The following is a 25,060-nucleotide window of genomic DNA, read 5'->3' as shown; positions in this document are numbered from 1 at the left end:
GCAGTGCATGATATATTGTTGTTTACAGCAGGCTGGTCGACCTCAATGTTGCTAAGCAACACTGAATACAACCAAACATAGCCAACCGCCACAACCTCTCCTGGTCATACAGGAAGTGTTTTAGTGCTGTCATGTCTGGTTGGTTAGCCTGGTGGACAGTGGGCGGAGTAAGGGGTCAAATATAAACCAAATGTCTGAGATGAGCTGTTCCTTCCTGATTCCTTAAACAGCCTCTATCTGCGTCCCAAACGGTGTCCTATTCCCTATATAGTGTTTTACTTTTTACCATAGCCCTGATCAAAAGTTGTGCACTAAGTAGGGAATAGGGTGCTATAGTAGTGCACTAAGTAGGGAATAGGGTGCTATAGTAGTGCACTAAGTAGGGAATAGGGTGCTATAGTAGTGCACTAACTAGGGAATAGGGTGTCATTTGTGACTTATGCTCTGTGAAGAGTAATACCATTAGAGATCTGCTCTGCTTGGACGGCCTGTTCTCTCTGTCTGGCTGCCAGAGGGGGCGGGGGTGTCTGTCTGTCTGTCTGTCTGTCTGTCTGTCTGTCTGTCTGTCTGTCTGTCTGTCTGTCTGTCTGTCTGTCTGTCTGTCTGTCTGTCTGTCTGTCTGTCTGTCTGTCTGTCTGTCTGTCTGTCTGTCTGTCTGTCTGTCTGTCTGTGTGTGTGTGTGTGTGTGTGTGTGTGTGTGTGTGTGTGTGCTCCTGTCTGCCAGCTCTCATCACAGATGACATCATTCTGTAATGAAAAGACAGTTGGGTTGGAATGTTACTGTCTTCCCGTTCACACCTTAGAACGTTATCAGGTTTCCTGTCTGAACCGGCAGTCTTCCTTCAACACGCAGAGCACAGAGGGGTCTGGGGTTGGGGCCTGGGGTTGAGGTTGGGGTCTGGGGTTGGGGTTGGGGTCTGGGGTTGAGGTTGGGGTCTGGGGTTGAGGTTGGGGTCTGGGGTTGGGGTTGGGGTTGGGGTTGGGGTCTGGGTCTGGGGTCTGGAGTTGAGGTTGGGGTCTGGGGTCTGGAGTTGAGGTTGGGGTCTGGGGTCTGGGGTTGAGGTTGGGGTCTGGGGTTGGGGTTGGGGTTGGGGTCTGAGGTCTGGGGTTGAGGTTGAGGTTGGGGTCTGGGGTTGAGGTCTGGGGTTGGGGTCTGGGGTTGAGGTTGAGGTTGGGGTCTGGGGTTGAGGTTGGGGTCTGGGGTTGAGGCTGGGGTCTGGGGTTGGGGTCTGGGGTTGAGGTTGGGGTTTGGTTAATCAATAGTCCAGAGGCATAGTTCTTTCTGTCCAATGTACCGCAGCATTGCTAAGGAACAGTCCAGACAGAACAGTCCAGACAGAACACTCCAGGCAGAACATGCCAGACAGAACACTTCAGGCAGAGAAGTCCAACCAGGACACTCCAGGCAGAACACTTCAGACAGAACACTTCAAACAGAGAAGTCCAGACAGAACACTCCAGACAGAGAAGTCCAGACAGAACACTTCAGACAAAGAAGTCCAGACAGAACACTTCAGACAGAACACTCCAGACAGAGAGGTCCAGACAGAACAGCCCAGACAGAAAACTTCAGACAGAGAAGTCCAGACAGAGAAGTCCAGACAGAACACTCCAGACAGAACAGTCCAGACAGAACACTTCAGACAGAACACTCCAGACAGAGAAGTCCAGACAGAACACTCCAGACAGAACAGTCCAGACAGAACACTTCAGACAGAACACTCCAGACAGAGAAGTCCAGACAGAACTCTTCAGACAGAGAAGTCCAGACAGAACAGTCCAGACAGAACACTTCAGACAGAACACTCCAGACAGAGAAGTCCAGACAGAACACTCCAGACAGAACAGTCCAGACAGAACACTTCAGACAGAACACTCCAGACAGAGAAGTCCAGACAGAACTCTCCAGACAGAGAAGTCCAGACAGAACACTCCAGACAGAACACTCCAGACAGAACAGTCCAGACAGAACACTTCAGACAGAACACTCCAGACAGAGAAGTCCAGACAGAACTCTCCAGACAGAGAAGTCCAGACAGAATACTTCAGACAGAGAAGTCCAGACAGAACAGTCCAGACAGAACAGTCCAGACAGAACACTTCAGACAGAGAAGTCCAGACAGAGAAGTCCAGACAGAACAGTCCAGACCGAACAGTCCAGACAGAACACTTCAGACAGAGAAGTCCAGACAGAGAAGTCCAGACAGAACACTCCAGACAGAGAGGTCCAGACAGAACAGTCCAGACAGAACACTTCAGACAGAGAAGTCCAGACAGAGAAGTCCAGACAGAACAGTCCAGACAGAACAGTCCAGACAGAACACTTCAAACAGAACACTCCAGACAGAGAAAGTGATCTTGAACTAAGAAATAGAGAGGAAACAGGATGGGGTGTTATATCCTGACCTGTCCACATGCATGGGCTGACACTGCTGTCCGTCAAAGCCTTGTGAGCTGGGTCTAAATGAACCCTCCAGTCACTAATATATCTATCTGATTCTATTAGCTGGAACCCTCCAGTCACTAATATATCTATCTGATTCTATTAGCTGGAACCCTCCAGTCACTAATATATCTATCTGATTCTATTAGCTGGAACCCTCCAGTCACTAATATATCTATCTGATTCTATTAGCTGGAACCCTCCAGTCACTAACATATCTATCTGATTCTATTAGCTGGAACCCTCCAGTCACTAACATATCTATCTGATTCTATTAGCTGGAACCCTCCAGTCACTAACAGATCTATCTGATTCTATTAGCTGGAACCCTCCAGTCACTAATATATCTATCTGATTCTATTAGCTGGAACCCTCCAGTCACTAATATATCTATCTGATTCTAATAGCTGGAACCCTCCAGTCACTAACAGATCTATCTGATTCTATTAGCTGGAACCCTCCAGTCACTAACATATCTATCTGATTCTATTAGCTGGAACCCTCCAGTCACTAACATATCTATCTGATTCTATTAGCTGGAACCCTCCAGTCACTAACAGATCTATCTGATTCTATTAGCTGGAACCCTCCAGTCACTAATATATCTATCTGATTCTATTAGCTGGAACCCTCCAGTCACTAATATATCTATCTGATTCTAATAGCTGGAACCCTCCAGTCACTAACAGATCTATCTGATTCTATTAGCTGGAACCCTCCAGTCACTAATATATCTATCTGATTATATTAGCTGGAACCCTCCAGTCACTAACATATATATCTGATTCTAATAGCTGGAACCCTCCAGTCACTAACATATATATCTGATTCTATTAGCTGGAACCCTCCAGTCACTAACATATCTATCTGATTCTATTAGCGGGAACCCTCCAGTCACTAATATATCTATCTGATTCTATTAGCTGGAACCCTCCAGTCACTAATATATCTATCTGATTCTATTAGCTGGAACCCTCCAGTCACTAATATATCTATCTGATTATATTAGCTGGAACCCTCCAGTCACTAACAGATCTATCTGATTCTATTAGCTGGAACCCTCCAGTCACTAATATATCTATCTGATTCTATTAGCTGGAACCCTCCAGTCACTAATATATCTATCTGATTATATTAGCTGGAACCCTCCAGTCACTAACATATCTATCTGATTCTATTAGCTGGAACCCTCCAGTCACTAATATATCTATCTGATTCTATTAGCTGGAACCCTCCAGTCACTAATATATCTATCTGATTCTATTAGCTGGAACCCTCCAGTCACTAATATATCTATCTGATTCTATTAGCTGGAACCCTCCAGTCACTAATATATCTATCTGATTCTATTAGCTGGAACCCTCCAGTCACTAATATATCTATCTGATTCTATTAGCTGGAACCCTCCAGTCACTAATATATCTATCTGATTCTATTAGCTGGAACCCTCCAGTCACTAATATATCTATCTGATTCTATTAGCTGGAACCCTCCAGTCACTAACAGATCTATCTGATTCTATTAGCTGGAACCCTCCAGTCACTAATATATCTATCTGATTCTATTAGCTGGAACCCTCCAGTCACTAATATATCTATCTGATTATATTAGCTGGAACCCTCCAGTCACTAACATATCTATCTGATTCTATTAGCTGGAACCCTCCAGTCACTAATATATCTATCTGATTCTATTAGCTGGAACCCTCCAGTCACTAACATATATATCTGATTCTAATAGCTGGAACCCTCCAGTCACTAATATATCTATCTGATTCTATTAGCTAGAACCCTCCAGTCACTAACATATATATCTGATTCTAATAGCTGGAACCCTCCAGTCACTAATATATCTATCTGCTTCTATTAGCTGGAACCCTCCAGTCACTAACATATCTATCTGATTCTATTAGCTGGAACCCTCCAGTCACTAACAGATCTATCTGATTCTATTAGCTGGAACCCTCCAGTCACTAATATATCTATCTGATTCTAATAGCTGGAACCCTCCAGTCACTAATATATCTATCTGATTCTATTAGCTGGAACCCTCCAGTCACTAACATATATATCTGATTCTATTAGCTGGAACCCTCCAGTCACTAACAGATCTATCTGATTCTATTAGCTGGAACCCTCCAGTCACTAATATATCTATCTTATTCTAATAGCTGGAACCCTCCAGTCACTAACATATCTATCTGATTCTATTAGCTGGAACCCTCCAGTCACTAATATATCTATCTGATTCTATTAGCTGGAACCCTCCAGTCACTAATATATCTATCTGATTCTATTAGCTGGAACCCTCCAGTCACTAACATATATATCTGATTCTAATAGCTGGAACCCTCCAGTCACTAATATATCTATCTGATTCTATTAGCTGGAACCCTCCAGTCACTAACATATATATCTGATTCTATTAGCTGGAACCCTCCAGTCACTAACAGATCTATCTGATTCTATTAGCTGGAACCCTCCAGTCACTAATATATCTATCTTATTCAAATAGCTGGAACCCTCCAGTCACTAACATATCTATCTGATTCTATTAGCTGGAACCCTCCAGTCACTAATATATCTATCTGATTCTATTAGCTGGAACCCTCCAGTCACTAACATATCTATCTGATTCTATTAGCTGGAACCCTCCAGTCACTAATATATCTATCTGATTCTAATAGCTGGAACCCTCCAGTCACTAATATATATATCTGATTATATTAGCTGGAACCCTCCAGTCACTAATATATCTATCTGATTCTATTAGCTGGAACCCTCCAGTCACTAATATATCTATCTGATTCTATTAGCTGGAACCCTCCAGTCACTAATATATCTATCTGATTCTATTAGCTAGAACCCTCCAGTCACTAACATATATATCTGATTCTAATAGCTGGAACCCTCCAGTCACTAATATATCTATCTGATTCTATTAGCTGGAACCCTCCAGTCACTAACATATATATCTGATTCTATTAGCTGGAACCCTCCAGTCACTAACAGATCTATCTGATTCTATTAGCTGGAACCCTCCAGTCACTAATATATCTATCTGATTCTAATAGCTGGAACCCTCCAGTCACTAATATATCTATCTGATTCTATTAGCTGGAACCCTCCAGTCACTAACATATATATCTGATTCTATTAGCTGGAACCCTCCAGTCACTAACATATCTATCTGATTCTATTAGCTGGAACCCTCCAGTCACTAATATATCTATCTGATTCTATTAGCTGGAACCCTCCAGTCACTAACAGATCTATCTGATTCTATTAGCTGGAACCCTCCAGTCACTAACAGATCTATCTGATTCTATTAGCTGGAACCCTCCAGTCACTAATATATCTATCTGATTCTAATAGCTGGAACCCTCCAGTCACTAACATATCTATCTGATTCTATTAGCTGGAACCCTCCAGTCACTAATATATCTATCTGATTCTATTAGCTGGAACCCTCCAGTCACTAATATATCTATCTGATTCTATTAGCTGGAACCCTCCAGTCACTAACATATATATCTGATTCTAATAGCTGGAACCCTCCAGTCACTAATATATCTATCTGATTCTATTAGCTGGAACCCTCCAGTCACTAATATATCTATCTGATTCTATTAGCTGGAACCCTCCAGTCACTAATATATCTATCTGATTCTATTAGCTGGAACCCTCCAGTCACTAACATATCTATCTGATTCTATTAGCTGGAACCCTCCAGTCACTAATATATCTATCTGATTCTAATAGCTGGAACCCTCCAGTCACTAATATATCTATCTGATTCTATTAGCTGGAACCCTCCAGTCACTAATATATCTATCTGATTCTATTAGCTGGAACCCTCCAGTCACTAATATATCTATCTGATTCTATTAGCTGGAACCCTCCAGTCACTAATATATCTGATTCTTTTAGCTGGAACCCTCCAGTCACTAACATATCTATCTGATTCTATTAGCTGGAACCCTCCAGTCACTAATATATCTGATTCTTTTAGCTGGAACCCTCCAGTCACTAACATATCTATCTGATTCTATTAGCTGGAACCATCTAGTCACTAATATATCTGATTCTTTTAGCTGGAACCCTCCAGTCACTAACATATCTATCTGATTCTATTAGCGGGAACCCTCCAGTCACTAATGTGTCTATCTGATTCTAATAGCTGGAACCCTCCAGTCACTAATATATCTATCAGATTCTATTAGCTGGAACCCTCCAGTCACTAATATATCTATCTGATTCTATTAGCTGGAACCCTCCAGTCACTAATATATCTATCTGATTCTAATAGCTGGAACCCTCCAGTCACTAACATATCTATCTGATTCTAATAGCTGGAACCCTCCAGTCACTAATATATCTATCTGATTCTATTAGCTGGAACCCTCCAGTCACTAACATATCTATCTGATTCTAATAGCTGGAACCCTCCAGTCACTAATATATCTGATTATAATAGCTGGAACCCTCCAGTCACTAATATATCTATCTGATTCTAATAGCTGGAACCCTCCAGTCACTAATATATCTATCTGATTCTATTAGCTGGAACCCTCCAGTCACTAACATATCTATCTGATTCTATTAGCTGGAACCCTCCAGTCACTAATATATCTATCTGATTCTAATAGCTGGAACCCTCCAGTCACTAATATATCTATCTGATTCTATTAGCTGGAACCCTCCAGTCACTAACATATCTATCTGATTCTAATAGCTGGAACCCTCCAGTCACTAATATATCTATCTGATTCTATTAGCTGGAACCCTCCAGTCACTAATATATCTATCTGATTCTATTAGCTGGAACCCTCCAGTCACTAATATATCTGATTCTATTAGCTGGAACCCTCCAGTCACTAATATATCTATCTGATTCTATTAGCTGGAACCCTCCAGTCACTAACATATCTATCTGATTCTATTAGCTGGAACCCTCCAGTCACTAACAGATCTATTGTCTCCTGTAGATCCACATTCCAGAGTGATCCTGAGGACCAAGAGCTCCTTCGACCCTCTCAGCAGCTACATCAACGCCAACTACATTAGGGTAAGTTATGCACACACACACACACACACACACACACTCAATGCTAGTTATAGGGTAAGTTATTACAGCATCCACCAGGCATGTGAGCCCAGGGACTGTTCTGGGTTCTTAACCATTGTTTGTGAACACATTAAATTGTGAACCCAAACCAAAGCAAGTGGATGCTGTGGTTGTAAAAGAACAGTGATCTCTTAGTTAGAGCACAAATTACACATGATAGAGCTCTCATAATGAACAGGTAAACAGCTTTTCCTGAAAGTTGGCTGTACAGGTATGCATAGTCAGATTAATACACAGATTAAAGTTGGTGGTACAGGTATGCATAGTCAAATTAAAACAGATTAGAGATTAGAACTGAACTCATGAAACATAGTTACATTTTTTTCATTCTATCACCCTGGTTTCTAACTGGTCATCTTTAGCTTAGTTTATGCAGTCATATTTCATATTATATTATGCAGTCATATCCCAGTGTTGTTGAACTGAGGTGTGTGATATAAGACTGGGTTTGTTTAAAGTTATTGTTCCCTTTTTAAACAAACAAACAACTTCAGATTCTCCTTATCAGGTTTCTACATCTTGGGAAAGAAAAGCGTAGCAGTGAGGCCAGGGGAGAGAGGACATTGTTTCTGATGTTTCCATGTAAATCTATGGAGAAAACAGAAGGAGAAAGAAGCAAGGCCGGAGTCAGAGGAACTAGTGAACTCACTCTTTAATGACCCGTTGGGCTGCAGATACAATAGGGTCACTTCCCCTGTAGTCACTGCAGGAAGCTCAACTACTAGGATGACTCCAAAATGGCACCCTATTCCCTATTTAGTGCACTACATTCTGGTCAAAAGTAGTGCACTATATAGGAAATAGGGTGCCATATGGGACATAACACTCTCATTTTCTCTTTCACACCATAGAGGCTATTCAGACCTGCTGTGGTTTATCTCTCCCTGGACAGTAGCTAACACCGTAGAGGATAATCAGACCTGCTGTGGTTTATCTCTCCCTGGACAGTAGCTAACACCATAGAGGATAATCAGACCTGCTGTGGTTTATCTCTCCCTGGACAGTAGCTAACACCATAGAGGATATTCAGACCTGCTGTGGTTTATCTCTCCCTGGACAGTAGCTAACACCATAGAGGATAATCAGACCTGCTGTGGTTTATCTCTCCCTGGACAGTAGCTAACACCATAGAGGATATTCAGACCTGCTGTGGTTTATCTCTCCCTGGACAGTAGCTAACACCATAGAGGATATTCAGACCTGCTGTGGTTTATCTCTCCCTGGACAGTAGCTAACACCATAGAGGATATTCAGACCTGCTGTGGTTTATCTCTCCCTGGACAGTAGCTAACACCATAGAGGATATTCAGACCTGCTGTGGTTTATCTCTCCCTGGACAGTAGCTAACACCATAGAGGATATTCAGACCTGCTGTGGTTTATCTCTCCCTGGACAGTAGCTAACACCATAGAGGATATTCAGACCTGCTGTGGTTTATCTCTCCCTGGACAGTAGCTAACACCATAGAGGATATTCAGACCTGCTGTGGTTTATCTCTCCCTGGACAGTAGCTAACACCATAGAGGATATTCAGACCTGCTGTGGTTTATTTCTCCCTGGAGAGTAGCTAACACCATAGAGGATAATCAGACCTGCTGTGGTTTATCTCTCCCTGGACAGTAGCTAACACCATAGAGGATATTCAGACCTGCTGTGGTTTATCTCTCCCTGGACAGTAGCTAACACCATAGAGGATATTCAGACCTGCTGTGGTTTATCTCTCCCTGGACAGTAGCTAACACCATAGAGGATATTCAGACCTGCTGATTTGGCCCAGCGTTGTCCGGGTTTGGCCGGTGTAGCTCGTCATTGTAAATTTGTTCTTAACTTACTTTCCTAGTTAAATGAAGGTTAAATAAAAAATTAATAAAAAATAAATAAATAGCAGCACACATTAAGACAGAAATATGAACACCTAATGAATGGGTTAGTGACTCTGCTGTCTAAACAACCTGTCCTTTCATCATGCCTTAACAAGCTAGTCCCCTGTCTAGTGACGGTTTATAAAAACTGTTTTGGGTCCAGTCAAGGATTCCTGTGTACCAGTTTGCTAATAGTCCTCCCTCCCTCCCTCCCTCCCTCCCTCCCTCCCCTCCCTCCCTCCCTCCCTCCCCTCCCTCCCTCTGTCTCTGCAGGGTTACCTAGGCGATGAGAAGGCCTACATCGCCACCCAGGGTCCCATGATCAACACAGTGAATGATTTCTGGCAGATGGCCTGGCAGGAAGACTGTCCTGTCATCATCATGATCACCAAGCTCAGGGAGAAGAACGAGGTATGGGTGCACACACACACACACACACACACACGCACACGCACACGCACACGCACACACACACGCGCGCACGCACGCGCGCACGCACGCACCCACTCACACACATACTAGGGTTGAATAGCGGGAACTGGGTTACAGAGATTTACCACCCAAACCCACTCCCTTTTCCCCGGGATAAATCACAGTGAAAAAACTGTAAATTATAATAAGTTATTTATTTTGACGTGAAATGGAACTGTTAAATTATATGTGATGTTGAAATCTGCATGATCAATCATCAACACTCATGGCGGGGACAGACAGCACCTCTCAGCATGGAGCGCAGTAGGACTACAGTTGCTGCAGCAAAGTCTATGCTACACTAATATAAGGACTGAATGCGCGTCTAATGTACACATCTCCCCCTGTAAAAGATGATTCCAAATAGGTAATGCTGTTGTAGGTTGATATACAGCCCTATAGATATAGATGTCCTAGCCTACCTCTTTCAGCTGATACATTCCAGTATTTCTTAGAACGACCAAGTTTAAACCTCACTGACTGATACCAGCGGAGGAAACTTTTCATGACAGCTGAGACAGAGCTGTTTCCAGACAGCTGAGACAGAGCTGTTTCCAGACAGCTAAACTGTTTCCAGACAGCTGAGACAGAGCTGTTTCCAGACAGTTAAACTGATCATGACAGCTGAGACAGAGCTGTTTCCAGACAGCTGAGACAGAGCTGTTTCCAGACAGCTAAACTGTTCATGACAGCTGAGACAGAGCTGTTTCCAGACAGCTGAGACAGAGCTGTTTCCAGACAGCTGAGACAGAGCTGTTTCCAGACAGCTGAGACAGAGCTGTTTCCAGACGGCTGAGACAGAGCTGTTTCCAGACAGCTAAACTGTTCATGACAGCTGAGACAGAGCTGTTTCCAGACAGCTGAGACAGAGCTGTTTCCAGACAGAGCTGTTTCCAGACAGCTGAGACATAGCTGTTTCCAGACAGCTAAACTGTTCATGACAGCTGAGACAGAGCTGTTTCCAGACAGCTAAACTGTTCATGACAGCTGAGACAGAGCTGTTTCCAGACAGCTGAGACAGAGCTGTTTCCAGACAGCTAAACTGTTTCCAGACAGCTGAGACAGAGCTGTTTCCAGACAGCTGAGACAGAGCTGTTTCCAGACAGTCAAACTGTTTCCAGACGGCTGAGACAGAGCTGTTTCCAGACAGCTAAACTGTTCATGACAGCTGAGACAGAGCTGTTTCCAGACAGCTGAGACAGAGCTGTTTCCAGACAGTTAAACTGTTTCCAGACAGCTGAGACAGAGCTGTTTCCAGACAGTTAAACTGTTTCCAGACGGCTGAGACAGAGCTGTTTCCAGACAGCTGAGACAGAGCAGTTTCCAGACAGCTGAGACAGAGCTGTTTCCAGACACCTGAGACAGAGCTGTTTCCAGACAGCTAAACTGTTTCCAGATGGCTGAGACAGAGCTGTTTCCAGACAGTTACACTGTTTCCAGACGGCTGAGACAGAGCTGTTTCCAGACAGTTACACTGTTTCCAGACAGCTGAGACAGAGCTGTTTCCAGACAGCTAAACTGTTTCCAGACGGCTGAGACAGAGCTGTTTCCAGACAGTTAAACTGTTTCCAGACAGCTGAGACAGAGCTGTTTCCAGACAGCTGAGACAGAGCTGTTTCCAGACAGCTGAGACAGAGCTGTTTCCAGACAGTTAAACTGTTTCCAGACGGCTGAGACAGAGCTGTTTCCAGACAGAAAGCAGTCAGCTAATCTTCATAAAATATCATTAACATATGGCTCATCAGGCTCAGGTAGCATCAGGCTTGAATTTTCATGCTGATCAATGCTCTAATCAATTGAAATATAAAGCATATTTATATGGTTTATATGCTTTAGAATGACATTTCTGGTTTTGGCGGGAAATACCGGTTTACTCCGGGAGAAAAGTGATTTATTCTCGGGATGGAACATTTTTTTAAATACCCGGGGAAATATTCAACCCAAACACACACACACAAACACAGGAACCCATAGGTATAAACAAATATGTACGTGATTCTACACATGTACATTTGACAGGATGCATGACATAATCCTGTTTATCATGTGATATTGACAAGGGTTTAATACCCTGGATCAAAAATGATTGGTGATACGATAACATGTGTAGTGATGAATGATTTCTGTTCCAGAAATGTGTTCTGTACTGGCCAGAGAGGCGTGGTATCTATGGCAAGGTGGAGGTGCTCATTAACAACGTGACAGAGTGTGACAACTACACCTGCAGGACCCTCATCCTGAAGGTACTTTATCACTTAGTGATGGAACCCATTCTTCACATGACCATACTGGATCGCTTCTATCTATTTACTATACACTTAACTCTCCATTGAAAATCTACACTTTTAAAAGTTCATGTTTTGTTGACTCATACCCAAATAATGTTGTTGACTCATCCTATAGGCCCTACTTGTGTTTGTGACCAAAGCATAAATTGGAGAAAATAAAACACTTCAAAAAACCCCACCTCAAACATTTATCTCAAACAGACCGTTTACAAAATGCTTGCTATTTTCTCATAGAGGATGATGTCATCCTCCTGAAGAGGATGAACTGGCCAATCATCGATCTACTCGCATTAATATTTTTTTATGACTGGTATACACCCACACTATTCTGTTGTTGGGGTACGCCCACATCATTCCAAAACAGAAAAGCTGCTTATTAACATCATTTATTAAACATTTTTAGAAGGAAAACTATTTCACTCACATTGTCATTGATTATACGTCATATTTCATAGAAATCTGTAAGCACTGGACAGTTACTTTAAGTTAGACTGAAACCACAATCTTGATCTTACTTTCACAGCAAGGGGCCCAGAGTCGTGTGGTGAAGCACTACTGGTACACGTCATGGCCGGACCATAAGACCCCAGACAGTGCCCAGCCCCTGCTCCAGCTGATGAGAGACGTGGAGGAGGACAGGACGGGCTCCCCATCGCAGGGACCCGTCATCGTACACTGCAGCGCAGGGATTGGCCGAACGGGCTGCTTCATCGCCACGACGATAGGCTGCCGTCAGTTGGAGCTGGAGGGAGTGGTGGATGTGCTGGGGATTGTGTGTCAGCTCAGAGCGGACAGGTGAGTTACCAACACCTGGTGTATTAGACAGTATGTGGAATAGGTCCAATGTAGTACAATATGTTTACAGCAAACAGGTGAGTTTCCAACACCTGGTGTATTAGACAGTATGTGGAATAGGTCCAATGTAGTACAATATATTTACAGCTGACAGGTGAGTTACCTACACCTGGTGTATTAGACAGTATGTGGAATAGGTCCAATGTAGTACAATATGTTTACAGCAGACAGGTGAGTTACCTACACCTGGTGTATTAGACAGTATGTGGAATAGGTCCAATGTAGTACAATATGTTTACAGCAGACAGGTGAGTTACCTACACCTGGAGTATTAGACAGTATGTGGAATAGGTCCAATGTAGTACAATATGTTTACAGCTGACAGGTGAGTTACCTACACCGGGTGTATTAGACAGTATGTGGAATAGGTCCAATGTAGTACAATATGTTTACAGCTGACAGGTGAGTTACCAACACCTGGTGTATTAGACAGTATGTGGAATAGGTCCAATGTAGTACAATATGTTTACAGCTGACAGGTGAGTTACCTACACCTGGTGTATTAGACAGTATGTGGAATAGGTCCAATGTAGTACAATATGTTTACAGCTGACAGGTGAGTTATCTACACCTGGTGTATTAGACAGTATGTGGAATAGGTCCAATGTAGTACAATATGTTTACAGCAGACAGGTGAGTTACCAACACCTGGAGTATTAGACAGTATGTGGAATAGGTCCAATGTAGTACAATATGTTTACAGCTGACAGGTGAGTTACCTACACCTGGTGTATTAGACAGTATGTGGAACAGGTCCAATGTAGTACAATATGTTTACAGCAGACAGGTGAGTTACCTACACCTGGAGTATTAGACAGTATGTGGAATGTGTCCAATGTAGTACAATATGTTTACAGCTGACAGGTGAGTTACCTACACCTGGTGATGATAAAGCCATGTCCTCATTCCTGCTTGTATGCTACTGTGTTTGTGTTGCTCTAATGACCATCAGTGATTACAGACAGACAGACAGACAGACAGACAGACAGACAGACAGACAGACAGACAGACAGACAGACAGACAGACAGACAGACAGACAGACAGACAGACAGACAGACAGACAGACAGACAGACAGACAGACAGACAGACAGACAGTCAAGATGGATCAAATCAAATGTTATTGGTCACATACACATGGTTAGCAGATGTTAATGTGAGTGTAGCGAAATGCTTGTGCTTCTAGTTCAGACAGTGCAGTAATATCTAACAAGTAATCTAACAATTCCCCAACAACTACCTAATACACATCTAATGGGAAGGAATAAGACTACGTATATATGGATGAGCGATGGCCGAGCGACATAGGCAAGATGCAATAGATGGTAATAGGTACAGTATATACATATGAGATGAGTAATGTAAGATATGTAAACATTATTAAAGTGGCATTATTTAAAGTGACTAGTGATCCATTTATTAAAGTGGCCAGTGATTGGGTCTCAGTGTAGGCAGCAGCCTCTCTGAGTTAGTGATGGCTGTTTAGCAGTCTGATGGCCCTGAGATAGATGTTTTTCAGTCTCTCAGTCCCAGCTTTGATGCACCTGTACTGACCTCGCCTTCTGGATGGATGCGGGGTGAACAGGCAGTGGCTCAGGTGGTTGTTGTCCTTGATGATATTTTTGGCCTTCCGGTGGTGTAGGTGTCCTGGAGGGCAGGTAGTTTGCCTCCGGTGATGCGTTGTGCAGACCTCACTACCCTCTAGAGAGCCTTGCGGTTGATGGCGGTGCAGTTTCCATACCAGGCGGTGATACAGACCAACAGGATGCTTTCAATTGTCCTTCTGTAGAAGTTTGTGAGGGTTTTCAGTGACAAGCTAAATTCCTTCAGCCTCCTGAGGTTGAAGAGGTGCTGTTCCGTGGGTGGACCCTTTCAGTTTGTCCGTGATGTGTACACCCAGGAACTTAACATTCCACCTTCTCCACTGCTGTCCCTTCAATGTGGATAGGGGGCTGCTCTCTCTGCTGTTTCATGAAATCCACGATCATCTCCTTTGTTTTGTTGACATTGAGTGTGAGGTTATTTTCCAGACACCACACTCCGAGTGCCCTCACCTCCTCCCTGTAGGCTGTTTCATCATTGTTGGTAATCAGGCCCACTACTGTTGTGTCGTCTGCAAACTTGATGATTGAGTTGGAGGCGTGCATGGCCACGCAGTCATGGGTGAACAGGGAATACAGGAGGATGCTGAGCATGCACCCTTGTGGGGGCCCAGTGTTGAGGATCAGCGAAGTGGAGATGTTGTTTCCTACCTTCACCACCTGGGGGCGGCCCGTCAGAAAGTCCAGGACCCAATTGCACAGGACGGGGTTCAGACCCAGGGCCTCCAGCTTGATGATGAGCTTGGAGGGTACTATGGTGTTGATTGCTGAGCTGTAGTCAATGAACAGCATTCTTACATAGGTATTCCTCTTGTCCAGATGGGATAGGGCAGTGTGCAGTGTGATGGCGATTGCGTCATCTGTGGACCTGTTGGGGCGGTATGCAAACTGAAGTGGGTCTAGGGTGGCAGGTAAGGTGGAGGTGATATGATCCTTGACTAGTCTCTCAAAGCACTTCATGATGACAGAAGTGAGTGCTACGGTGCGATGGTCATTTAGTTATCTTTGCCTTCTTTGGTACAGGAACAATAGTGGAAATCTTGAAGCATGTGGGGACAGCAGACTGGGATAGGGAGCGATTGAATATGTCCATAAACACACCAGCCAGCTGGTCTGCGCATGCTCTGAGGACGCGGCTAGGGATGCCGTCTGGTCCAGCAGCCTTGCGAGGGTTAACACGTTTAAATGTCTTACTCACGTCGGCCACGGAGAAGGAGAGGGGGGGCCCGCAATCCTTGGTAGCGGGCCGCGTCAGTGGCACTGTATTATCCTCAAAGTGGGCAAAGAAGGTGTTTAGTTTGTCTGGAAGCAAGACGTCGGTGTCCGTGGCGGATGTGGCTGGGTTAGGACAGTCAGACAGACAGTCAGGATGGATGTGGCTGGGTGAGGACAGACAGTCAGGATGGATGTGGTTGGGTGAGGACAGTCAGACAGACAGTCAGGATGGATGTGGCTGGGTGAGGACAGACAGTCAGGATGGATGTGGCTGGGTTAGGACAGTCAGACAGACAGTCAGTATGGACGTGGCTGGGTGAGGGCAGTCAGACAGACAGTCAGGATGGATGTGGCTGGGTGAGGACAGTCAGACAGACAGTCAGTATGGACGTGGCTGGGTTAGGACAGTCAGACAGACAGTCAGGATGGATGTGGCTGGGTGAGGGCAGTCAGACAGACAGTCAGGATGGATGTTTCTGGGTGAGGACAGTAAGACAGACAGTCAGGATGGATGTTTCTGGGTGAGGACAGTCAGACAGACAGTCAGGATGGATGTTTCTGGGTGAGGACAGTCAGACAGACAGTCAGGATGGATGTGGCTGGGTGAGGACAGTCAGACAGACAGTCAGGATGGATGTGGCTGGGTGAGGGCAGTCAGACAGACATTCAGGATGGATGGTAGGAGGGATGTAGGTGGGTGTGACATAAATCATGCTAAGAAACTTGTACATGAGACACTGTTTTTCTTACAAGAGAGGAACAGAATGTGATAATATGTTCCTATCTCTTTCAAACACACACACACACACACACACACACACACACACACACACACACACACACACACACACACACACACACACACACACACACACACACACACACACACACACACACACACACACACACACACACACTCATCCCCTGAGCCTGAACAAGGTTTAAGCTGAAATATCTCCCACAGCCTGTCTGTACCAGGATAAAGCACTCATCCATTAGGATGAAGCAGTAGCCTGCAGCTCAACAGGGTATCAAGGACTTCATAATGTTGCCTTGGTTGAGCTTAGTTAATCATTGAACAGAATGTACTGAAGCTAACTGCCACTGTACCGTTTCGATGAGTGAGTAAGAGTTTAAATGACCTTTTATCGTGACTAATTACCACAGGTTTAAATGAGCTGGAGAGAATCCTAAATGGTTAATGTATTATGAGACAGAACATTGGTAATTAATGTTCCAAATGTTCAGCAGCACTAAAATAAGAGAGAGGTTTTTCAGTCACAGTATGAGATGGATTCATTATTTTTCAGACAGTAGCATGGCCACAATTGATGGAAGGTTTAGTTTATTATAATACTTTTCCACTCCTTGTATTTCATAGCATGTTACTAACATGCTGACACTGTTACTGGTCCATTCTGTTCTTTTTGCCGTGATTCTAATGGCTGCCTTGTCTCTGTGTGTCTTTTCAGAGGAGGCCTGATCCAGACAGGGGAGCAGTACGAGTTTGTCCACCACGCCTTGAGCCTCTTCGAGACCCGCCTCTCCACCGATACTGGCCAATGAACAGAGGCCAGGAAGTTTTCACGGGACATGCCAGGTTTTTTCAGGAAGTGGAATTTAATTCCCCCTAGTGGGAAGGACCTATCTTACCTGGTGACTGTGAGGTCATGTGACTAATGAGGAAGTGGATGTTTGGGTGACGATTGGATGGTAGATGTCCTTGTGGGCTTAGTCTTTGTGGACATGTATGGACAGCCTGGACTGCTATTGGCTGATTGATTGAGTCACCTTACAGAGAGAGAGAGACGGAGGTATGGACAGCCTGGACTGCTATTGGCTGATTGATTGAGTCACCTTACAGAGAGAGAGAGACGGAGGTATGGACAGCCTGGACTGCTATTGGCTGATTGATTGAGTCACCTTACAGAGAGAGAGAGACGGAGGTATGGACAGGTGATTTAGTCTCTGAATGTAACGTATGCTTTCTTCCCTTCCTCCTTTTCCTCCTCCTCTTCTTCTTCTTCTTCTACTACTTCCTGTCATTCGTGAGCAGCTCTGCTTCTGAAAACGTTGTTGTGAGCAACCTGCCTCTGTCCAATCAAACTTTCTGATACTGCAGCTCTGTCCAATCAGATTGCCTGATATTGATTCTGTAGTATACCTACACTCTGACCTCTTACTACTATGTGCTACAGTAGATGGGTAGGTAGTCTGTGGTCCTTGAATCGTCCATGGTGTTTCTATTAAAAAGCAAAAGGTACGTTGTCGAAATTAATAGCACTTGTCTTTGTGACTTTACTAGGATATTTTTGAATTATGATTTTTATTTTTAACTATGTGCTGATACACAAAGGGTATTATTCTAAAGACTGTTATAATCTATTGGAGGATGGCTTTTCTCTCAGTAACACACTAGAAGCTGCCCTTCTGCCATATAGTATACCTCTGATAGCATGTTGATCATCCATTGAAACATCAGTGTATGAAAGGTGAGGGAACGATTGGGCCTGTCTGCACGGTACTACACATCAAAAGGTCTTTACGCTATGGGGATGGCCATTATACACACTGAATTGGAAGCAAATAACAAAAAAAGCCAGCCGACACGCGGCCCTTCAGGAATTGAGTTTGGCAGCCCCCTGCTATAGGCCACCCTATAGATCTACCTTATTCACAGAGAACTGTCATGGACGCCGTGTGATCCAATGTTGTTCCATACCAAAGCTCGATGTTATGACTTACTGTGTGATCTACCCTGGCTCTGAAATGGCATGACATTTCATCAGTAAATTAATCTTACTACCAAAACACTTTTTTTTTTTCAGACAATCATTTATTTTCCATTCCTTAGCTTTCAAATCCCTCCTTAGGTATATTGCTTTGTAAATTAAAGGCCCAGTGCAGTCAGAAACATGATTTTATTTCTGTGTTTAATATGTATTCACATACTATGATGTTGGAATAAGTACCTTACAAAAGTAAGGCAGTTAATTGAAATTGAGATAAAAACGGCTGCGTTGGACCTTGAAGCATCACAGATAATTATATGACTACTTTCTTTACCAAAATGTAAACGTTTGCGTTTAAATGACAATGGTGCACTCATGTTTTGTTTAATTGTTGATCATATAGATTAAATTATAGTAATAATAATACTTTTAGTTTTATACAATATTAAGATCATGTTTTGATGTGTAACAGTAAACTTTTAGACATTATGTTTCTCTGTATGACTGAATGGTATAGATTCCCATACACTTTATCTCTGAAACAAAACAATTATTACAATGATAAGGTCAATCAGACACGGATTATCTGACCCTGATTTCAAACTCTGATATACTGTAGCTTCTGAATGCCAAATACATACAGTTGAAGTCGGAAGATTACGTACACCTTAGCAAAATACATTTAAACTCAGTTTTTCACAATTCCTAACATTTAATCCTAGTAAAAATTCCCTGTCTTAGGTTAGTTAGGATCACCACTTTATTTTAAGAATGTGAAATGTCAGAATAATAGTAGAGAGAATGATTTATTTCAGCTTTTATTTCTTTCATCACATTCCCAGTGGGTCAGACGTTTACATACACTCAATTAGTATTTGGTGGCATTGCCTTTAAATTGTTTAACTTGGGTCAAATGTTTTGGGTAGCCTTCCACAAGCTTCCCACAATAAGTTGGGTGAATTTTGGCCCATTCCTCCCATTCCTCCACCAGAGCTGGTGTAAGTGAGTCAGGTTTGTAGGCCTTCTTGCTCACACATGCTTTTTCAGAATCTGCCCACAAATTTTCTATAGGATTGAGGTCAGGGCTTTGTGCAAGCCACTCCAATACCTTGACTTTGTTGTCCTTAAGCCATTTATCCACAACTTTAGAAGTATGCTTAGGGTCATTGTCCATTTGGAAGAGCCATTTGCGACCAAGCTTTAACTTCCTGACTGATATCTTGAGATGTTGCTTCAATATATCCACATATTTTTCCTCCCTCGTGATGCCATCTATTTTGTGAAGTGCACCAGTCCCTCCTGCAGCAAAGCACCCCCACAACATGATGCTGCCACCCCCGTGCTTCACGGATGGGATGGTGTTCTTCGGCTTGCAAGCCTCCCCCTTTTTACTCCAAATACAACGATGGTCATTATGGCCAAACAGTTCTATTTTTGTTTCATCAGACTGGAGGACATTTCTCCAAAAAGTACGATCTTTGTCCCCATATGCAGCTGCAAACCGTAGTCTGGCTTTTTTATGGCGGTTTTGGAGAAGTGGCTTCTTCCTTGCTGAGCGGCCTTTCAGGTTATGTTGATATAGGACTCGTTTTACCGTGGATATAGATACTTTTGTACCTGTTTCCTCCAGCATCTTCACAAGGTCCTTTGCTGTTGTTCTGGGATTGATTTGCGCTTTTCGCACCAAAGTACGTTCATCTCTAGGAGACAGAATGTGTCTTCTTCCTGAGTGGTATGACGGCTGCGTGGCCCAATGGTGTTTATACTTGCGTACTATTGTTTGTACAGATGAACGTGGTAACTTCAGGCATTTGGGAATTGCTCCCAAGGATGAACCAGACTTGTGGAGGTCTACAATTTTTTTTCTGAGGTCTTGGCTGATTTCTTTAGATTTTTGCGTGATGTCAAGCAAAGAGGCACTGAGTTTGAAGGTAGGCCTTGAAATACATCCACAGGTACACCTCCAATTGACTCAGATGATGTCAATTAGCCTATCAGAAGCTTCTAAAGCCATGGCATCATTTTCTGGAATTTTCCAAGCACAGTCAACTTAGTGTATGGAAACTTTTGACTCACTGGAATTGTGATACAGTGAATTATAAGTGAAATAAACTGTCTGTAAACAATTGCTGGAAAAATTACTTGTGTCATGCACAAAGTAGATGTCCTAACCGACTTGCCAAAACTACAGTTTGTTAACAAGAAATTTGTGGAGTGGTTGAAAAAGGACTTTTAATGACTCCAACAACCTAAGTGTATGTAAACTTCCGACTTCAACTGTAGATTGGACATGATTCCCTTCAGACCTTTCTGGTAATTCCTGAAAATCTGAAGTGAGTTGCACAATTACTAGCTTGGAATCCATCCTGAGTAGCGTTCCATTTCACTATGGTCTCACTAGTGAAGCAGAGTAGTATTCAGGATGGATTCTAGTCAAAACAAATACCCCCCTGCTCCTTCCTCTTCAAACAAGACATCTATGAGGTCATGTCCTTAACTCCACAAGACGATTCCCACAAACAGCCAAAGTTATTCTCATGAAGCTGCTTTCCCTACAGATCATGCTTTAGAATAGTTTAGTAGTCTGGAACCTCAAACTGAATGTATCACTATTTCACTGAAACAGTAGGGAAGCAGAGTGATATTTGTGTTCCAGGTTCGGGTTTTAGTGCTCAATAGCCGGATGGTCGATAATCTACATTCTGCTTCTCTTCAAGTACATTATATTCATGGGTTGCATGTTTGGTCACAATATTGTTTTAAACGTTCAATTTGGACTGATGCCCGACTGAGCATTTTATTAAATGCATCGCCAATGAGCGCTGAAGATTTCATCAAAAGCGCATTACAGTGGATTGGAAATACAATGAAATTCAAAATGAGGCAAATAATTTGTAGGAAAACGTTGAATGTCGCCAGATTGACTTTCACTAGCTAGCTAAAATTGAGGGGAGGCCACCGGATTTTAGCTAGCTAACGTTAGCATTGCTAGCTATTTTCGACAAACTTTGCTAGCTAATGACAACATTGCCATGTCTAAAGTACATTTGAAGACATGGTAATGCTGGCATTAAGTTGTTTCCTACTAAATATTTGACTACTTTCGCAATATCATCGTATTTCCATGCACTGTAGTGTGATTTTGACGAAACAGTAGTCAGCCTCCGTCCAGAATGCCACCGGTAGAGGGCGGCTTGAGAACGTTCATAACAATGGCATGACACGACCGAGTGATGGAGGTGCAAACCATGAATATGCATGATGGAGGAATATATACACTACATCTGAAAGTGCCATTAAACATATTGTGGTCAGGCATATCTATAAGGACCATTAAACATATTGTGGTCAGGCATATCTATAAGGACCATTAAACATATTGTGGTCAGGCATATCTATGAGGACCATTAAACCTATTGTGGTCAGGCATTTCTATAAGGACCATTAAACATATTGTGGTCAGGCATATCTATAAGGACCATTAAACATATTGTGGTCAGGCATATCTATAAGGACCACATAAGAATCTATCTTGCTGCTGAAAATGTGCAAGGGTTCAATCAAGGAGGATGCAGATTGTTGTTTGTTGTGTGACAATGAATTGAGAAACATTTCACTTTTTGTATGTACTTATGGATGATTTTTGTATTATTATTTGTGATAAAAAAAAAGGTTTTGAATACATAAAATGTTAACCGTCCGTGCATATTGTTTACTGTTAGTAGAGTTGTATCTATCCACTATGTGGGCTTAATGGCCATATTAGCCAGGAGGACAAAGGGATGCGTTCCAAATGGGACCCTAGAGCCTTTAAAGTGCACTACATTTGAACAGGCCCATAGAGCTCTGATCACAAGTAGTGAACTATCTAGAGAAGAGGGTGCCGTTTAGGATGTAAGCCTATGAGTTCTTCCCTTATGTACTACTAATGGACTTGAATGTTGTGATTAGTTCTCTCTTTGTCTGACATAATAACCACAGTAGTAACTCTTTATATATCTGATATAAGCTGTACATATTGTATGTATGCTTTAATGAAATGTACATGTTTGGAGGGCAACACAAGGAGAGGTGCAGGCCTCAAACAGCTGTTTGTGTTGTTCCTACTACTGAGGGGAAAAGGGTTTTTATCTTCTACTGTACGACTGGACATCTGTTCACTAAATACTTGTTGGTGCGGAGGAAATATGTTGCCATTAATCTGTATTCCAACTCTTGTAGTGTTTATTCAAAAAGCGTGTGTAACAACAGACCAAAACTAAAATCTAAAACTTAGCTAAAACTAAAACATTGTGTTGAGTAATTGTTTTGGTGGTTTACTGAGGGTTTAGTACTGAAGCCATACTATGAACTTTAGACAGCTCTGAAGTGTTCTGTTGACTATATTACTGTACTGTACATGGAATATTCCTGGATGTTACTCTAGTACCCTGTGTTGTGCAGAGTTGTACTACCTTGAGAGTACAACGTTGAGAGTTGTACTACCTTGAGAGTACTACGTTGAGAGTTGTACTACCTTGAGAGTACTACGTTGAGAGTTGTACTACCTTGAGAGTACTACGTTGAGAGTTGTACTACCTTGAGAGTACTACGTTGAGAGTTGTACTACGTTGAGAGTTGTACTACCTTGAGAGTACTACGTTGAGAGTTGTACTACCTTGAGAGTACTACGTTCAGAGTTGTACTACCTTGGCTAGACAGTTAGCGGCTTGAAGATGCCACTAAACTGCCCTGTACCTAAACAGAAAATGATACTGTACCTAATGAAACTGCTGATACTATACCTACTGTAAGACGTTGACTTTATAGTCCTTACTGCCAATAAAGAGAAACTGTTTCAAACTATCACACACTGATCTGGTTTTAATTTCATCCTTGTCTCTCTTCAGCATTTAAAAAATGGTAATGTTGTGAAATGTGTTAAAGTGAAATGAGGCACAGCCTCTGAAACATGGCAGATGCCTACAGTATTTCAGGGCTCCAGACTGCACTGTAGATCTGTGAAAATGTAAACGGAAACTGTAGTTGTTGAGGTTTGATGTTGTTGTCATACCCAACAGACTATGCTCAGTTGCCGGAAATTGAAAACGAACTTCAATAGAAAATACATTTCGAGCTCTGAGGTTTACTGAAAGTTTTGGTTTCATCGAGCCAGGCTTCAGAGGGAGAGAGAGAGAGAGAGAGAGAGAGAGAAAGAGAGGGAGTACATACAGGAAGGAAAAAGGAGTGGACTACCTAAAAGTAGTTCTGGAGAACAAAGACTTTTGATGCCCTCTCTCTCTCCAAGGGAGAAAGTTTAGAGACACATATTTTAAAACACATCTATAAAAAAATATATATTTTTATTGAAATTTTACTTATAGAGACAGAAGTAGCAACAGCGCACTATTTGACTCATACCCACCAAAGTTCTGTATTGTAATGTTGCCTTATTCAGAGTCTAGGGGGGTCTGGTTGAATGCTTTGGAAGCTTGGAGCTGGAGTCATACAAACATTCTACTGGTTGAGGATATCCTGTAAGGACTCAAGTATCTCACTGTTTGGACGAGGTGGAATGGATGGAAGTCTCCAATGTGAAACTGTGATCAGTTGTCTTCACACAACATCTACTGGGAGTGCTTAGTACTGAATTTCTGAAGAAAAACATTTCTGGGTGATTTTGGAACACTGTAACTGCAAGGCTTCACAGGACTTTAGTTTTACTCAAGTGGATGAGGCAGTTCTGCTGATTGCCATATCTTTTGGAGTATGGTTTTGGATTATGCACTTTTGGATTTAAATTTTTTGGGACGTGAATAATGTATAAACCAACAATCAAAATGCTGAAATGTAACGTTTTTTGTTTAACACTTTGTGTGGCATCAGGGATTCTCTTGGTAAGTCTAGAAAACTATAATTTCATCCATCATATCCAATGAACCACTTGATGAAAGTCTCATCAAAAAGTTTCAAAAGTTTATATATTTTTATTTCTGTTCATTTATTTGGGAAATGTTGCTGTAGGCTAGAGAGAGATAGAAGCTGCTGTTTGTATGATGCTGTTGTGTTTTGAGTTTCACCAAAACATTTGGTCTCAACAAAGCTTACACATAATTTACAATGTTATTTTGACACATTACATAATATCTTTTCAGTGTGTAGCCGCCGCCGAGGAGCAGAAATGTAGCATAAACGTAACCGAGGCCAACAGCAGTATGGAATCTATAACGTTAAGACTGACTACCGCGGGACAGGACTGTAACTTCACTGTGTTATCTGTGGACAGTAGCTCTGGAGTAACACACTGTGTGGAGGAGCTGGAGGAAAACAGCACGTTTCAATGCCAGGTAGTGAGTTTAGAACCTGGAACATCATACACCCTGGACATCATGTCCACCACAGATGAACAACGGGCCAATGTCACCCAGCAGACCAGTAAGTTGGGGTTTTGTTGGGGATTATATGTTGAGGGAAATAGATTATAGATT

General features: G+C 42.7%; 1 protein-coding gene across 1 annotated transcript in view; it reads left to right on the top strand.

Annotated features, from left to right (window-relative positions):
- Positions 1–23,438, top strand: part of ptprr (protein tyrosine phosphatase receptor type R) — a 31,485-nt gene extending 8,047 nt beyond the window's left edge. Inside the window, exons 4-8 of the mRNA XM_082977996.1 lie at positions 7,431–7,510; positions 9,706–9,843; positions 12,036–12,146; positions 12,715–12,986; positions 17,334–23,438. Coding sequence (XP_082834122.1) covers positions 7,431–7,510; positions 9,706–9,843; positions 12,036–12,146; positions 12,715–12,986; positions 17,334–17,427 — 695 coding nt within the window. The 3' untranslated portion in view covers positions 17,428–23,438. The remainder of the gene's footprint in view (positions 1–7,430; positions 7,511–9,705; positions 9,844–12,035; positions 12,147–12,714; positions 12,987–17,333) is intronic.
- The last annotated feature ends 1,622 nt before the right edge of the window (positions 23,439–25,060 follow it).

The sequence above is a fragment of the Salmo salar genome, chromosome 07 (genome assembly GCF_965601325.2).
Source record: "Salmo salar chromosome 07, fSalSal1, whole genome shotgun sequence".
Taxonomy (NCBI): domain Eukaryota; kingdom Metazoa; phylum Chordata; class Actinopteri; order Salmoniformes; family Salmonidae; genus Salmo; species Salmo salar.
Note: the sequence above shows the minus strand (reverse complement) of the source record. Positions and strands in the feature narration are given on the sequence as shown.